The sequence below is a fragment of the Elephas maximus genome, chromosome 11, assembly GCF_024166365.1.
Source record: "Elephas maximus indicus isolate mEleMax1 chromosome 11, mEleMax1 primary haplotype, whole genome shotgun sequence".
NCBI lineage: Eukaryota > Metazoa > Chordata > Mammalia > Proboscidea > Elephantidae > Elephas > Elephas maximus.
In genome coordinates, this window is record NC_064829.1 from 13,667,223 (window position 1) to 13,685,813 (window position 18,591).

At 40.3% G+C, this 18,591-nt stretch overlaps 2 protein-coding genes across 2 annotated transcripts in view; one reads left to right on the forward strand and one right to left on the reverse strand.

Annotated features, from left to right (window-relative positions):
• The window catches only part of PPP4R1 (protein phosphatase 4 regulatory subunit 1), a 181,257-nt gene that overhangs the window by 129,247 nt on the left and 33,419 nt on the right, over positions 1-18,591 (forward strand). The gene's annotated exons all lie outside the window — the stretch shown is intronic.
• RALBP1 (ralA binding protein 1) overlaps positions 14,688-18,591 on the reverse strand; it is a 94,051-nt gene continuing 90,147 nt past the window's right edge. Inside the window, exons 8-10 of the mRNA XM_049900165.1 lie at positions 17,330-17,451; positions 16,944-17,067; positions 14,688-15,053 (exon numbers count right to left, since the gene is read on the reverse strand). Coding sequence (XP_049756122.1) covers positions 14,787-15,053; positions 16,944-17,067; positions 17,330-17,451 — 513 coding nt within the window. The 3' untranslated portion in view covers positions 14,688-14,786. The remainder of the gene's footprint in view (positions 15,054-16,943; positions 17,068-17,329; positions 17,452-18,591) is intronic.

Here is an 18,591-nt window from a genome sequence, read left to right on the forward strand (position 1 = left end):
AAAAAGCAAGAAGGACAAAAGCATTACAATTATCAAGTAGAAATACCTTATTAATTGCCCTTATACTTGTCCATACAATTCCCTTTATGTGGGATTTTTCTTTTTATGTATAGCTTTGCATGAAAAAAAAAATTTTTTTTTTTCTTTTTGCATTATTTTCTAGTGTCTTTTCCCTTCCATCTACAGAACTCCCGTATTTTTTATAGGTCTAGTCTGGTGGATATTTACTCTCTCAGCTTCTGTTTGGGAATGTTTTAATTTCACCCTCATTCTTGAAAGACAGTTTTGCTGGGTGTAGTATTCTTGGTTGACAGGTTTGTTTATTCTTTCTTTCTTTCTTTATTTTCTTTTTCTCTCAGCTTTTTAAATATATCACTACCTTGCCTTCTGGCCTCCAATGTTTCTGACAAGAAATTCGCACTTAATCTTACTGGGGATCCTTTGTATGTGACTGCTTCTCTCTCACTGCTTTCGGGGTTCTCTCTTTACCTTCACTGTTTGAGAGCCTAACTATGATATATCTTGGTGTAGATTTCTTTGGGTTTATCTTGCTTAGAGTTCTTCATGAATACTGGATTTTTAGATTGATGTGTTCATTAGATTGTGGACATTTTCTGTGATTATTTCTTCAACTATTCTTTATGTCCTTTTCTGTCATCTTCTTCTGAAATTCCCACGATGCATATATTAGGTCTCTTGTTGTTGTGCCATAATTCCATTAAACTGTGCTCAGCCTTCTTGAGCCTCTATTCTTGTTGCTCTTCAGCCTTAGTAACTTTAACTGTCTTATCCTGTAATTCGCCGATTCTTTCTTTTGCTGATTAAATCTGTTGGTAGATCCTTCAGTTGTGTATCTCATTTATTGTCCCTTTCAGTTGCAATCTCTTTTTTAGATCTTCATTTTGTTCTTGCATTATTTTCCTTATTTCTTTGAGATCTTTGTCTGTGTTTTTGCTTAACTCTTTAAGTTTAACGCTGTAATATATTCTTCCATTTTTTAAAAATTATTTGGTCATCTCTTTTCACTCCCTTCATCATGTTCATTTGGATGAACCATTATTTCTCTGTTCTTTGTGTGTCTTGTGATTTTTTTGGGGGGAGGACATTGGAATTTTCAAAGGTGTTAACTTTCTCAGTTCTCCCCAGGTTTTGTGTTTTTGTCCACATAAGTATATAATCTTACTGTGATGTTGTTACAATCCAGTTGACTCTGGCTCTTCCCTTTGGGCCTCAGCTGTAGTTTCTGATGAAAATTAAATGAAAACAGTACCTTACATACCTGCATTGTGCCAGGGCTGGGGCTACAGAGAGGAAAACAGAGAACATGCCACTGATGAAAGCTCTGGTGTCCTAGCCTGCATCCCACTCAGCATGGGCTGGGCTGGAAATGTGTTTTGTTTTTAAGGTGCCCTAGGATTTATTGGACGTTAGTAAGTGGTTATTCGGTACAGATTATTAAATAGAAAGAAATGTGTTCTTTAAAACAACTAGCTACAGTCAAAAGAAAAACATCCTGTAACCACTAGATTCCTTCTTTGGCGTTATCTCAGTTCTTGCATTACATTAATGGAGCACGCCATTTCAAGATCCCATTCCAAGTGAAGATGAACTGTAAATGCAGTCAACATCAGGGTGCTTTAGACATTCAGTAAATGAAAATTTAAATATATACATTTTTCCTTTTTCTCAAACATAAAAACATAGACTACATAAAATTCAGAAACATTTAAATACCAAAGATTATAAACATAGCAAAGATTTAAAAAAAGCTTACCAAATGTCACCACCCCAAGATTAAGCCATGAATTTAGGGAGAAACTAATAAAAATACCAATATGTTCAGCTGGGGGTGTGGTTGTCATTGATTTGGTTTTTCTTTTTTTTAAGCTAAGTAATATATATTGAGGCAAATAGGTTATTTTTGTATAGATTTCATATCACACCTCATAGCATACAGAAATGGTGTTTAATTTTTCAATTGTCTTTACCTGGTCAAGTCAAACTTCAAATATGGTTTAAGTTATAATGGACCGAATTATTAAATTAAAATACAATGCTTAATAGAATCTAGTTCTAGAGAGTCCAATGAAATGGAAATATGTATTCTAAAGAATTACATGAAACACCAAAAGAGAACAATGAAAAGGAAATCAGGAAAACAATACCATTTATAATAGCCCCTAAAAAAAAATTTTTTTTAGGAATAAATTTAACCAGGGATGTAAAAGATGTATACAAGGAAAACTACAAAACATTACTACAAGATACCAAAAGAGATCTACATAAATGCTCATGGACAGGTAGATGCAACATTGTGAAAATAATTTTACCCAAAATGCAATGCAATCCCAATCCAAATAACAACAACATTGCTTAAAGAGATGGAAAAACTAATCATTAACTTTATATGGAAAGGGAAGAGGCCCTGGAAAAGTAAAGCATTACTGAAGAAGAAGAATAAAGTAGGAAGACTTGCACTACCTGACCTCAGAACCTACTATACAGCTACGGTAGTCAGAACAACGTGGTACTGGTACAATGACATATGCATAGACCAGTGGAACTGAATTCAGAACCCAGATGTAAATCCATCCACCTATGGTCACCTGATCTTCAACAGGGGCCCAAAGTCCATCAAGTGGGGAAAAGACAGTCTTTTTAACAAATATTGCTGGCAAAACTGGATGTCCATATGCGAAAAAAAAACAAAACGAAAAACAGGACCCATACCTCACACCATACACAAAAACTAACTCAAAATGGATCAAAGTCCTACATATAAATCTAAAAACTATAAAGACCATAGAAGAAAAAATAGGATCAATGCTAGAGGCCCTAATACATGACATTAACAGGATACAAGCCATAACTAACAATACACAAACTCCAGAAGGTAAGCTAGATAACTGGGATCTTCTAAAAATTAAACGCTTATGCTTATCAAAAAACTTCATCAAAAGAGTAAAAAGAGAACCTTCAGACTGGGGAAAAATTTTTTGGCTATTACAAATCAGACAAAGGCCTAATCTCTAAAATCTACAGGAAAATCCAACACCTCTACAACAAAAGGACAAAAAATTCAATTAAAAAATGGGCAAAGAAATGGACAGACACTTCACCAAAGAAGACATTCAAATGGCTAACAGACACATGAGGAAGTGCTCTTGATCACTAGCCATTAGAGAAATCCAAACCAAAACCACAATGAGATACCATCTCACCCTGGCATTACTGGCACAAATCAAAAAAACAGAAAATAATGCTGGAGAGGCTGCAGGGAGATTGGAACACTTATGCACTGCTGGTGGGAATGCAAAGTGGTACAACCATTTTGGAAAACAATATGGCACTTCCTTAGAAAGCTAGAAATAGAAATACCATATGATCCAGCAATCCCACTCCTAGGACTATATCCTAGAGAAATAAGAGCCATCACACAAACAGACCTATACACGCTCATGTTCATTGCAACATTGTTCATAACAGCAAAAGGATGGAAACAACTTAGATGCCCATCAACAGATGAATGGATAAACAAACTATGCAGTAAAAAAAAAAAAAAAAAGTGCAGTACTACACAACAATAAAGAACAATGATGCATCTGCGAAGCATCTCACAACGTGGATCTGGTGGGCATTATGCTGAGTAAAATAAGTCAATCACAAAAGGACAAATATTGTATGAGACTACTACTATAAAAATTCATGAAATGGTTTACACACAAAAAGAAACAATCTTTGATGGTAACAAGGGAGGAGGGGTGGGGATGGAAAAACACTAAATAGACAATAGGTAACCAAATAGGTAACCTATAAAATAGGTAACCAAATGGTCAGCAGTTTGAATCTGCCAGGTGCTCGCTATGAGTCGAAATCGACTCGACGGCACTGTTTTTTTTTTTTTTTTCTGGGTTTAGACAATAGGTAAGTGGTAACTTTGGTGAAGGGTAAGATAGTACACAATACTGGGGAAGCCAGCACAACTCGTACAAGACAAGGTCATGGAAGCACCGTAGACACATCCAAACTCCCTGAGGGATCAAATTGCTGGGCTGAGGGCTGTGGGGACCATGGTCTCAGGGAACATCTAGCTCAATTGGCATAATATAATTTATAGAGAATATCTTCTACATCCTACTTTGGTGAGTAGCATCCTAGGTCTTAAAATCCTGTGAGTGGCCATCTAAGATACTCCACTGGTCTCATCCCTTTGGGAGCAAGAGAGAAGAAAGGAAACTGAAGACACATGGGAAAGATTAGTCCAAAGGACTAATGGACCACAACTACCATGGCTTCCACCAGTCTAAGTCCAACAACTCAGTGGTGCCTGGCTACCACCACTGACTGCACTGACAGGGATCACAATGGTCCAGAGAGAGCTAGAGAAAAATGTAGAACAAAATTCTAACTCACAAAAAAAGACCAGACTTACTGACCTGACAGAGACTGAAGAAGCCCCAGGAGTATGGCCCCCGGACACTGTTTTAGCTCAGTAATGAAGTCATTCCTGAGGTTCACCCTTCAGCCAAAGATTAGACAGGCCCATAAAACAAAACGAGACTAAAAGGGCACACCAGCCCAGGAGCAAGGACTAGAAGGTGGGAGGGAACTGGAAAGCTGGTAATGGGGAACTGAAGGTCGAGAAGGGAGAGTGTTGACATGTCGTAGGGTTGCTTAACCAATGTCATAAAACAATGTGTACTATAAAAAAAAAAAAACTGTTGAAAAAATTTATACTAAAATGATCTATATTCTGCAAGCATCATCCTAGGAACTGTACTTCTATCATACTTCAATAAGAGCAAATATAGCATCAGTTAAGTACCAGAAGTTAAACTAAAAATACATCAATCAATTAATATGAAGAGTGGAAGCACATCCGATGTTTTGGCGTGCTATGAATGTTTCAGCTTTGGTTGCTGTAAACCAGACTCAAACCTGCACGTCTCCCTGTGCCCTCACGGCTCGCCCTTCCTGCTGCCCTGGGCCCCAAAGGAGCCAGAGGCAGCCCTGATACTCTCAGGCTGCTGCCCTGGGCTACCCGTGGAATAGCAGGCCCAAAGGGGCCACTTTGAAGAATTTGTCTTTCAAACTCTAATTCTGCCAAATTTTCCTATTGTGACTGGTTTCTTAGATCATTGAGCTTTCTCTTGTTGACACAACTGCCAACCAACTTTCTTGACTGATTTCCTCACAGGAGCTGATGTACCTTTGAATGAAGGAAGTGGTGCTTCCCAATTGTGTCTCCAGGTCTCAGGCCATTTCCCTGTAAGAATCACGGTGCTGATGTGCAAGGCTGATGTTTTCATGCACTTTGGGAACTTCTATTTCTGACCAGTAATTTCCCTTCTCCACTGACGTTCTGTGAAGCTGCATTTCATGTTCTTCATGTGGTTCAGGCAGTACCTGAAGTTTCAGCTGAGGTTTTTCAATATCACTTTTTTTTTTTATTGTTCCAGTAAAGGTGCTTGCTCTGGTTGGAGACTTTGGACTTGAACTGTAAGCAATTTGGTCATGTTGAAATTTTCAAGCCTTTTTTTCTCCCTGTTCTTTCAGCTCCTGCCTTCTTTCCTTCCATTCAGCATTTTCTTAGAGAAACAGCTTTAGGCTTCCCTGAATGAAAGCTTTTCACCCAAACCATTGACTATTCCCCTCTGATGTTGTCTGATACACTTCTGAGATGCCTTTAAGATATTTTTGCCCTCAGTCACTTGAGATTGGGATTTTTTTGTGTGTGTGTGCTTTAAGTGAAAGTTTACAAATCAAGTCAGTCTCTCATACAAAAATTTATATACACCTTGCTATATACTTCTAGTTGCTCTCTCCCTCTAATGAGACAGCACATTCCTCTCCACTGTCTATTTTTGTGTCCATTCAGCCAGCTTCTGACCCCTTCTGCCCTCTCATCTATCCCTCCAGAGAGGAGCTGCCCACATAGTCTCATGGGTCTGCTTGATCCAAGATGCTCACTCCTCACCGGTATCATTTTCTATCCCATAGTCCAGTCCAATCCCTGTCTGAAGAGTTGGCTTTGGGAGTGGTTCCTGTCTTGGCCTAACAGTAAGTCTGGGGACCATGACCTCCAGGGTCCTTCTAGTCTCAGTCTGGTCTTTTTACGAGAATTTGAGGTCTGCATCCCACTGCTCTCCTGCTCCCTCAGGGGTTCTCTGTTGTGTTCCCTGTCAGGACAGTCATCGGTTGTAGCTGGGCACCATCTAGTTCTTCTGGTCTCAGGCTGATGTAGTCTCTGGTTTATGTGGCCCTTTCTGTCTCTTGGGCTCATAATTACCTTGTGTCTTTGGTGTTCTTCATTCTCCTTTGCTCCAGGTGGGTTGGGACCAATTAATGCATCTCAGGTGGCCACTTGCTAGCATTTAAGAGCAAGACTGGAGGGATTTTGATACCTCTTTGAGTGACTGTGCCTGTCCTTCAAGAGGAACTGTCATCACTCCATGAAATTAAATTGTAGGGGACTCACTTTTCTGCTCTTAGTGGAGAAGGTTGCCTGTTTCCCTGTGAAAAGGTGGGTCTATTCATCTTTAGTCAGTGCTGCCAGACACAGCATTTGTAAGTTCAGACAACTGGCTTCCACTGGCAGATGACTTGAATTCTTCAAAGCCTTCTGTGGTCACTCCAATCTTTTTACAACTAGGACAGACCATCAGTGGGGTTGGGGGAAAGGAAACCCTCTCTGTGCTCTAGTCACCGTGCAAGCTGTAAGCATGAACATTTGTACAGTACATTGGGGAACGGAAAAGGCTGATTAAAGCCAGAGCCAACCAGCTGGTGAGCTTTGACCACTCTAGGCCCCACCTGGCCACACAAGAAATCTAGGTGATCCAAGCAGTAACATGTCCTACCCAAACCTCTAGAACAAAGAGGGAGTAAACCTGAATTTCCAGTCCTGATTCTGCCTCTTCAATAGCTTCATCACCTGGGACTTCAACCTTATAACCAATGTTTGAGGAAAACAATTCAGATCATAAATGATCTTCCTAAAGAGTATCCTATTTAAGCCAGACTCTCCTATGAGATCTGTCCATTTATCATTTACTGTGGGGGCCTGCATGTTGCTGTGATGCTAGAAGCTGTGCCACTGGTATTCAAATACTGGTAGGGTCACCCATGGCGGACAGGTTTCAGCTGAGCTTTGAGACAAAGACAGACTAGGAAGAAGGACTGGGCAGTCTACTTCTGAAAAGGATTAGCCAGTGAAAACCTTAGAACTGCAGTGAAACATCATCTGATATAGTGCCAGAAGATGAGCCCCTCAGGTTGGAAGGCACTCAAAATTGACAACTGGGGAAGAGCTGCCACCTCAAAGTAGTGTTGACCTTAATGATGTGGATGGAGTCAAGCTTTGGTGACCACCATCTACAGATACGGCAAGACTCAAAATGAGAAGCTGCAAATATCCATTAATAATTGAAATGTGGAATGTACAAAGTACAAGTCTAGGAAAATTGGAGATGGTCAAAAATGAAATGGAACACATAAACATCCATACCCTGAGCATTAATGAGCTAAAATGGACTGGTATTGGCCATCTGAATTGGACAATCATATGGTCTACTATGCTGCAATGACTATTGCATTCATCATCAAAACGAACATTTCAAGATCTATCCTGAAGTATAATGCTGTCAGTCATAATATCCATACTCCTACAAGGAAAACCAGTTAATACAACTATTATTCAAGTTTATGCAACAACCACTGAAATTGATTGAACAGGCAATCAGGATAATTATTGGTGATTGGAATGCAAAAGCTGGAAACAAAAAAAGAGGGATCAACAGTTGGAAAATATGGCCTTGGTGATAGAAACGAGATCGTATGATAGAATTTTTCAAGACCAACAACTTCTTCATTGCAAATACCTTTGTTCACCAACATAAATGGCGACTATACACATGGACCTCACCAGCTGGAATACACAGGAATCAAATCGACTACAACTGTGGAAAGAGACAATGGAAAAGCTCAATATCAACAGTCAAAACAAGGCCAGGGGTGGACTGGGGAACAGGCCATCAATTGCTCATATGCAAGTTCAAGTTGAAGCTGAAGAAACTTAGAACAAGTCCGCAAGAGACAAAGTACAAACTTCAGTATATCCCACCTGAATTTGGAGACCATCTCAAGAACAGATTTGATGCGTTGAACGCTAATGACTGAAGATCCGACGAGTCGTGGAATGACATCAAGGACATCATACATGAAGAAAGCAAGAGGTCATTAAAAAGAGAAGAAAAGACCAAAATGGATGTCAGAAGAGAGTCTGAAACTTGCTCTTGAACGTTAAGTAGCTAAAGCATATGGAAGAAATGAAGAAGTAAAAGAGCTGAACAGAATATTTCAAAGTGTGGCTTGAGAAGACAAAGTATTATAATGACATGTGCAAAGACTTCGAGTTAGAAAACCAAAAAAGAAGAACATTCGGCATTTCTCAAGCTGGAAGAACTGAAGAAAAAATTCAAGCCTCGAGCTGCAATATTGAAGGATTCTGTGGGCAAAATATGGGCAGGAGGCATCAAAAGAAGATGGTAAGAATACACAGAGTCACTACACCAAAGAGAATTGGTTGACATTCAACCGTTTCAGGAGGTAGCATATGACAGGAACTGATGATACTAAAGGAAGAGGTCCAAGCTGCACGGAAGGCATTGGTGAAAAACAAGACTTCAGGAATTGATGGAACACCAATTGGTTATGTTTCAAAAACAGTTGCATCACTAGAAGTGTTCACTCGTCTATGCCAAGAAATTTGGAAGACAGCTACCTGGCCAACTAACTGACTGGAAGAGATCCATATTTATGCCCATTCCAAAGAAAGGTGATCCCACGAATGTGGAAATTATTGAACAATGTCATTAATGTCACATGCAAGGAAAATTCTGCTTAAGATCATTCAGAAGTGGTTGCAGCAGTATGCCTACAGAGAACTGCCAGAAATTGAAGCTGAGTTCAGAAGAGGACGTGGAACCAGAGATATCATAGCTGATGTCGGATGGATCCTGGCTGAAAGCAGAGAATACCAAAAAGATGTTTAGAAAAAAAAAAGTTTACCTGCATTTTATTGACTATGCAAAGGCATTTGACTGTGTGGATCATTAAGAAGTTATATATAACATTGGGAAGAATGGGAATCCCAGAACACTTAAGTGTGCTCATGAGGAACCTGTATATAGATCAAGAGGCAGTCGTTTGAACAAAACAAGGACATACTGCGTGGTTTAAAGTCAGGAAGGGTGTGTGTCAGGGTTTATCTTTTCACATACGTATTCAATCTGTATGCTGAGCGAATAATCCGAGAAACTGGACTATATGAAGAAGAATAGGGCATCAGGATTCAAAGACTCAATAACAACCTGCATTATGCAGATGATACAACCTTGCTTGCTGAAAGTGAAGAGGACTTAAAGCACATACAGCCTTCAAAATGGATTACACCTCAAAACCCACTGAACCAAACCCACTGCCGTCGAGTCAGTTCTGACTCATAGTGGCCCCATAGGACAGAGTAGAACTGCCCCATAGGGTTTCCAAGGAGCGCCTGACGGATTTGAACTACCAACCCTTTGGTTAGCAGCTGTAGCACTTAACCACTATAAAAAAATATATATATGCCATACATAAAAAAAAAAAAAAAAAAAAAAATCCTCACACTGGACCAATAAGTAACATCATGATAAATGGGGAAAAGATTGAAGTTGTCAAGGATTTCATTTTACTTGGATCCACAATCAACGCTCACAGAAGCAGCAGTCAAGAAATCAAACAACACATTGCATTGGGCAAATCTGCTGCAAAGGACCTCTTTAAAGTGTTGAAAAGCAAAGATGTCACCTTGAAGACTAAGGTGCACCTCACCCAAGCCATGGTGTTTTCAACTGCCTCACATGCATGCAAAAGCTGGACAATGAATAATATACCATAGACTGCCAAAAGAATGAACAAATTTGTCTTGGAATATAGCTAGAATGCTCTTTAGAAACAAGGATGGTGAGACTGTCTCACATACTTTGGATATGTTATCAGGATGGATCAGTCCCCGGAAAAGGACATCATGCTTGGTAAAGTTGGCAGACATTGAAAAATGAGACCCACAACAAGATGGATTGACACAGTGGCTGCGACAATGGACTCAAGGATAGCCATGATAGTGAAGATGGCGCAAGACCCAGCAGTGTTTCATTCTGTCGTGCATAGGGTCACTTTGAGTCTGAACTGACTAGACGGCACCTAACAACAACATCCTATGAGCTTGTTAAATGTCTCTTAACTGATAACCTTGAGGCTACTAAATGGCTTGTCCAAGAACAGAAACTCTTTAAGTTGCAGGATTGGATTTTGAATCAAAAACCATCTGACTCAAAGAACATTTTTTTTGTAAATAATTCTCTATAACATGGATACTTTCTTTCGGCCCTACTCTTAAGACAAAAGCATTAATAATTCCTAATTTTTTAAAGGTCCATGCAACTCAAAAATTCTGTAATCCCATCATCATTCTTTTTTTATTCTTAATACTAGAGCAAAGTGACCATTTTTGTTGCATGTCATTCACCCATTTATTTACTGAGCAGTAATGGAACAACTTCCATGTGACAGTTAAAGCATAGGGAGGCCAAAAGCTCGGTACCATGGGCAATTACACCGCAACTGAGCTGTGAAAGATGAGTAGGAGTTAATTCCAGATCATGTGGCCAGAGGATGGGGTTTTCAAGAGAAAGGAAACAATAATTGTAAAGGCAGACAAACATAACACGGTTTTGGAAAACTACGAGCTTTATGGTTGAAGAATTTGCACATTTTGCCAGGAATTGTGGATTTTCTCCTGGTTTCAATGCGAAGCCCCTGAAATATTTCAAGAAAAGGGAGTAAGATCAAATTTGATTAGAGAAATGCAGTCAATTGTGGGAAAGAGACTGGGAGAGGAAGGGGCTTTCTGGTCCTATACATCTCTGTCCCTTCCCCTTTGTATTGTTATTGTTGCAGATTACATCTTTATACATTGTATGCCCATGAAAATAGGTTTATAAGTATTGTTTTATGCATTCAGCTTTTAAATCATATAGGGAAAGGAAGTTACAAACCAAACCAAAAGTACAATAATACTGGCTTTTATATTTACTTATGAAGTTCCCTCTACTGTTGTTCTTTATTTTTTCTTATCGCTTCAAGTTACTATTGTACTTCCATTTCAACATGACTCTCTTTAGCATTTATTGGAGGGCAGGTCTACTGGTAATGAACTCCCTCAGTTTTTATCTATTGGAAATGTCTTACTCCTTCATTTTTGAAGGATCATTTTGCCAGGTATAGAATTCTTGACAGTTTTTTTTCTTTAAATTTGCTATCCCACTGCCTTCTGGCCTTCATGGTTTCTGAGAAATTAGCAGGTAATCTTATTAAGGATAACTTGTACGTGATGAGTATCTTCTCTCTTGGTACTTTGTCTTTGGGTTTCAACAATTTGACTGTAATGTGTCTCGGTGTAGAGCTCCTTGAATTTATCCTGCCTGGAATTTGTTGAGCTTCTGGGGATGTGTATATTCATGCCTTTCACATTATTTGGGAAGTTTTCTACTATTATTTCTTCAACTACTTTTTTCTGCCTCTTTCTCCCTTTCTGTTCTTCTGGGACTCCTATAATGTGTATGCTGTTACACTTGATGGTGTCCCACAGGTTCCTCAGGCTCTGTTCATTTTTCTTTTTTTCCTGCTCCTCAGACTGGATAATTTCAAGTTTGCTGATCCTTTCTTCTGCCTGCTCGGTTTGAAATCCTCTAGGGAGTTTTTTCATTTCAATTACTGTACTTTTCAGTTCCAAAATTTGTTTGGTTCCTTTTTTATAATTTCTACCTCTTCATTGGTATTCTCATTTTATTCAGACATCATTTTCCTGATTTCCTTTAGCTCAATGAACATATTTAAGACAGTTGATTTAATACCTTTGACTAATAATTATAGTGTCTGAGTTTCCTCAGGGATGGGTTTCGGTCAAATTCTTTTTCCTTCCCTGTGACCAGGCTGTTATGGATTGAATTGTGTCCCTCCAAAATACATGCTGGAATCCTAACCCCATACCTGTTGATATAATCCCCTTTGGAAACGGAATTTCCTTTGTTATGGTAATTAGGCCATACCCGAGCAGGGCTGATTCTCAATCTAATCACTTCTGATATGTAAAAACAACAGATAAAACACAGAAGAGACACAGGGGCGGGGGGGGGCGGGGGGAGAGACACATTATCTGATGCTATAGGCAGGTGAATCTACAAGCCCAGGTATTCCAAGGATAAAAAAAAAAAAAAATTTTTAGTTTTTTTTTTATAGGCAGGTGAATCTACAAGCCCAGGTATTCCAAGGATTACTGGCTACTAGAAGCTGAAACAGACAAAGAAGGACCCCTCATCCCCTAGAGCCAAACTCTGAATTTGGACTTTTATCTTCCTGAACAGTGAGAAAACAAACTTTTGTTCTTTAAAGCCACTCACTTGTGGTATTTCTGTTACAGCAGCATTAGGAAACTAAGACATGGGCCATAGGAATACTTTATTGTTTCTTTGTATACTTTCAATTTTCTGAGAACTGGACATTCTGAGTATTATGTTGTGGTCACTCTAGAAATCTAGTTCTCCCACTCCTCAGTGATTGCTGGTTTTTGCTGTTTGAGGGCTAGAGCCATCTGTGTGACATTTCCAAACAATTTCTGCAAAGGATGTATTCTTTGTGTATGGTCACAGAAGTTTTTGTTCCATTATCTCTGCAGGCAGCCAGTGACCTGACAAAGATTTCTTTAAGTGTCTGGCTCCCAAAAAAGGAAAGAGATTAAGAAAAAGGAAAAAAAGTATTATCTCTTCAAATCTTCTAACAGCAGAGAAGTCACTTTCCCAATTTGGGAAAGGGTGGAGAACACACAGCTGGAACAAATCCTAGTCACTGGGGAGTGAGAACCAAATTTATATAGGTGAAGAATACAAAGTTATTTAGAAACAAAACATTTTGCTACTTTTAGACTTTAAGAATTATATAAAACAACTCCTTACCAGTCACAGGGTCCTAAGTTATTTCAAAGAAATAATGTATTAAAAAAAAAGAAGCAACTTTTTTTTCCCCCAAATGGCTGTTGAATTTATTTGCTTAATCAATAATGGTCCTGGCAAAAATTAACCAACGTTGAGACATTTGTAATGAAATACTAATTTTAAAAATCGATGACACCTTGATAGAAATTAGAGTTTACACAAAGAAAGAAAGAAACCTTGAATACTGCCAGCCAGTATAAAACGGACACAGTATGAGACAGGACAGCAAGGCCTTTATACAGGTATGTCTGACGCCTGACCATATTCTCAGTCACCATAATATCTTCTCTCCAGATTTAAAAAAATAGTATGCTGATTTCTATAACAAAGCTTTTTTTCATACAAAAATCAAATAATGGCCGACAAGTCGTAACAGTGCAATAGGTAGAGGATAGAAAACCACATCGAACAGGTGCTGAAAATAAATACTAACCAGGAGGAGGAAAGGACAGAGCACTCTGTGGAGTTGTTCTCATCACCTTGAGTGTGTGGGGCTGGTTTTCATTAACATGAGATCTGGACCCATCTCATGAATGCCATTTATTCTGAGAGTGCAAATGAGACAAAGTTGCCTTAAAAACCCGGCCTCACAGAAGCCTCAGATCATCTATAGGAGTTATCTGGAGCAAGGAAACAGGGAGGTGGGAATCCTAGCTATTATTAAAAGGAAAAGTATGTTTTTTCTATTGCTCAGTCGTGTCAACTGGCAGTCCATCAGTAGGCTCACTGAAGTGGTATGAATAATTCAAAACGTTTGTTTAAGAGCATATATATGGCTTATTCAGGCAAAGAGACATTTACATTCTAGCCCAAGCAAGCAATATAAGTCATTCTGTTTTTAATGAAAGGTCAGTCATGTAAAAGGTTTCTGGTCCGAAAACAGATCCTTTGTGTGGATGGATTAGGCCAAGGCTGCTGCCTTCGACCAACTCAGTGAGTAACAGGAGGGAGGTGGGCTGCTGCTCCTGGGAGCTGCTGGCCCGTGCTGTCACAGGCCTGGCCAGGCACATTCCATGGGCAGCCAGCTCTGTCTGCAACCAAACCCAGCTGTTTGGTGATGGGGGCTTACTTACTGTGGCCTGGAAGTGTAAAGTGAGAGAATTACAAGGGGCAGGGGGGTAAAGGAGACACCCAGTAAGAGCCATTGTGGCCAGTCAGAAAACACGAGGCAGCTCCCCATTATATAATCTGCACCAAAAAGGTGTAAAAGGCACAAGCAAGAGTGATAAGTAAGCAGAAATCCTGACAGTGAGACAATGGACCAAGCCACGAGGCAGGTATAGTATTTAACTTGTTTTGTTTTTTCCCCCTTGAATGAGAGAAAGAGATCCTGATTCTGCTGTGATTAAAAAAAGCAAAGAAAGACGATTTTTGGTTTAAAAAGAAGCCACTCAAGGATTAAAATAGTTATTTTAAGTTAAACAAAGAAAATTAATCTTCAAATAAGCTGATACTATCTGGAAAACTCATCTGTCCCCTACGAGTCCAAAAATGCTTCCGCTGCTTTGTCCTGTAACCTGAGCCTGGTGGGGCAGAAGTCAAAGAGGTGAGAGAAAAAAGCATCTCTGAGGAGAAAGGACGTGGTTACAGAATGCACAGCACAGCAGAGTTGTGCGCTGAGTCTCAGTGTTACAGTAAGATGCACAGGTCTTTAAAGTCCGCAAGGATGCTGTGACTGGCCCACGAGGCTGCTCAAATGGGTGTTTCCTTCCTGTCTTTGCTCGGTGACGGCTTTCCTTGCTCCTTGATGGCCTTTGGCTGCTCTTTCGTTGCCTTTGTCTCGAGAACACTGTCTCTTGGCGGCTGAGCTCCACCCCCACGCCTCTCAGGCTCCTCTTCGTCCTGCACCTGCTGCTCAGACTGAGCCCGCTGCAGCTGCAGCAGCCGGAGCTGCACTCGCAGCTCAATGATGGCCTCTCGCTCTACGTGGATTGCTTGATTCAAGTGATTGTTCTTTATCTTTGGGAACAACAGAAAGGGCAGTTAGCACTTAAGAAGGCCAAAAGGAATGCTAACTTGGGAGCAGAGGACAGTTAGCGTGGGTGTCCTACATAACAATCTGTCTCGGGCTCTGTGCTGTGAGCATGGGTACACACACACAACGCACACACCCCAATGCAGAGCTGATGAAACTCAGGAGTGTGAGCAATGCTCCTATTTCAGAAGAGGAAACACCTCTAGAGAAAGCGTATGTACCGAGAGAACACAATTATCTCAATAATCAAGTATCCGGTATTTAAAGTAGGCTTATTTATGCTTCTGAACTGCTCCTCAACAGCCCTTAAACAAGGGGAAAGTAAAAGTAATGTTAGTAGCAATTGGAGGGGAGTTAAAGAGAGGATAAAAACCTAGATTTGTCCTTTGTGAGCGGCATCACTTTAAATCTGAACTGCATTAGTCAAGCGCAGAAAACTAGTCTCAACTCTAAGTTATCTGGGCCCATTCCTAAAGTTTAGGTAATACGAAACAGCAGCTGATCCTAAACCCCCGATAATCTGTTCTGTGGCAGACACGCCCACTCTCCCCTGCTTCCCTGGAAATGGAGGCTCAGCTGCAGCCTGCATGTCCCAGCTTCCCTTACAGCTAGGTGTGGCCACGTGACTAAGCCTTAGCTCATGGGATACGAGTGCAAGTGTCGGGTTCCACTTGTGCATCTTGCCCTTAACAACTGGGCATTACTTTTCCCTTTCCTGACTAAGAGAGGAGGACTCAGAGCAGCCACTTTGAAGCATAAGTGGAAAAACCTGTTGAGGATGACAGACCTGGGCCTATTTACATGCCTGTGCCTATTATATGCCAGGGAAAGAAATACCTAGTTTAAACCACTACATTATTCTCTTGTTACAGTGGCCTAACTTATATCCCAAGTACTATAATTTTGGAATATGTTTTCCCACTTAGGATTTTAACATGATCTGTACGGTGTTAAGAATGCAAAATAAAGTGCCAATGTGAGACCTTCTAAAGAGTGGACACTGACCAAACCAGACCTCAGTCCCTGGCCAGCTGCTTCCCATGACAGTCCTTGCCCTAGGAGTCCCTAGACCATAAGCCTAGGTGGGGAGCCCCTCGGGCCTCTGTCTGTAGGGTCCTGCAGAAAGATTTCTGGGGACGACTGTTGGGTGTGGACCTCCTCTAGGTCTCTGCTTATGGTGAAGCTCTGGGTTGCCCAGCAGCTTAGGTCAATCAGCAACAGTAAACTAGAATGAAGAAGGCAGAGCTTTCCCACTGTTCTCAGATTCCTTTCTGAGAGAAGGATGTCTTCTTTCAGCCCTTAAGCAAAACATCTGGAGAATATGTTTCATTTGGGGTGAGAAGGGAAATTCTGATCAAGGTCATTCAAATCTTTTTCTTTTCACTATGCAGCTTCCTACTGCCATGTTCGCGCTCACCTACCACTTGGTTGAAGGGCCAAAAGAAAACTTTGTCCCCCATTATCCATAAAGACATTGAGGAGCCTTTTTCTTCTTCTACTAGCTTTCCTTTTTCTGTTCATCTTCTCTAGGATCACAGACCAAATAATTCAAAGCTACCAGAACTGGCACAGTTAAGTGAATTTGGCTTTTAAGTTGGGAAGAGAAAGATATGGGTGATACGCTGAAGTCCTGGAAGGTCACCGCCTCCACCTACAGCCTGAGGCTGGCTAGAGAAAGACACCTGTGTACCCTCCACTTGCCCAGTCAGCTTGTGTCCTGCAAACTCCTTGGTGAGACTGCCCCTAAATTCCTCTCTGCTCCGCCTCCCTGGCTGGTGACTAAGGAAAAGATAAAAAAACTCTGCTGGGAAATACTTGCTCTCCAGAACTTTTTAGGAGTTAGTATGATTTTGTGGTTGCCCCCTCAAACTCACTTCCAGCTCCTCATTCTGTCTCTGTAAATCCTCCAGAATGATCTGCAGCTCTTCTTCATCTTCACTCTCACTCTCACTGTCAGAGGAATACTCCTCAGTTTCACTTCGACCATGTTGCTGACGACTGAAAGGGTGAGAGATCCATAAAGGCTTTACTAACAAGTACAGAAAGGTCCAAGTGTCTACTAAGTATCACCACCCTTTCAGATCGATCATGTTTTCACCAGTCAACTTAATGTAACACCCTTCTTAAGACTTTATAAATAAGAACCTTTAAGATGATTAATTTCAGAAGCCTAATTCTTTTATATGAAAATCTTAAAGTTGAAAAATTACGCTTAATGGAAACATTTTTGGAAACTTCAGAGCCCCTGGCTTCCCTTTACCTCTGAATTTCAGCAATCTCAGCTCTGAGGCGTTCTATTTCTTCTTTCTCTGAGGCGATCTGCCGGCGCAGAAACTGCTCCATGGCTAGAAGTTCCTCCTGTTCAGTCAAGATCTCATTCTCCTAAAATAACGATCACTGGTGAACGTCTTTGAGAGTTTTCGTCTAGAAAATGCCACTTCTTTTTTGGCCTCCTATGTTGCTGTGAATTCTTTAACCATGTTATACAGTATCTGAGGACCCAAGTTACATGAAAGCTTATTGTATTGCATAACAGGACAATATCCTGTTTCCTGAGGGTGAAGAAGATGCTTCTGTGAGAAGAGGTAAACTAAGTTATTTGGGGGAATGACCAGATTTTTCTCAAGACATACAATGCCACATAGGGATCCAGTGTCCTTGTTCTGCAAAGATTCTCTATGAGGCTAGCACACTGGGGACAAAGCCAAAGTCTGAATTCAAGACTATATTTGCTTTTGCTTTCCAGTCATTTCTAAATGCCTTCCTATCTCTAAGTGAAGAGTTAGTCTATTTTAGGGCCAAAGTGGCCTCTGATACCTTCACTTGGAAAGGAAGGATCCAAAGGATATGTGGCTAATTGCAGCATCACCTTTCAAAGCAGGTCTAAGTGAAGGAAAGATACACTCAGAGAAATATTTTTTCCTCACCATAAGCCACCAATTCTCCTCACCCATGTTCCCGGAGATAATATTTAAACAGTAACTCCTTTAACAGAATAAACATTTCTAGAACTGATTAGGCCACCAGTCTTATGAAAAGAACAGGAAAAAAAAATCACTATCTGCCCAAGATCTGGCTATCGCTAGCCCCTCTAACCTTAAAAACCAAAGCAGACACTCAGGTGTGGAGGGAGGTTAAAGAGAAATTTAAGGGTATGAAAGATGAAGAGTTGGATGCAAAGGTCTATAGCAATTCTTCTCAAACTGATAGGTATTAAGGATAAGTATTTGTGGTTAAACTTGAAAGACGTTATGACCAAGTTCTAAACTTCTCTAAGTCATTCATATGCATTGAGTCTTTCTCGGAGATGTGATAGGCAGTGTTTCGCCGGTGTTTTTGAACACAGATGTTTCTCCTTTTCCTTGGTGTTACCTATTAAGGCTAACATTCCAAAAAATATCAGATTGAAAAACCCTAAAATAAACATATAATCATTCTCTCCTCAGGGGAGAAGTGTTATGTGCCCACTAGGCAAAACAATGTATTTTTCAGAAGTAATAGAAAAGACTTAAACTTGTAGGG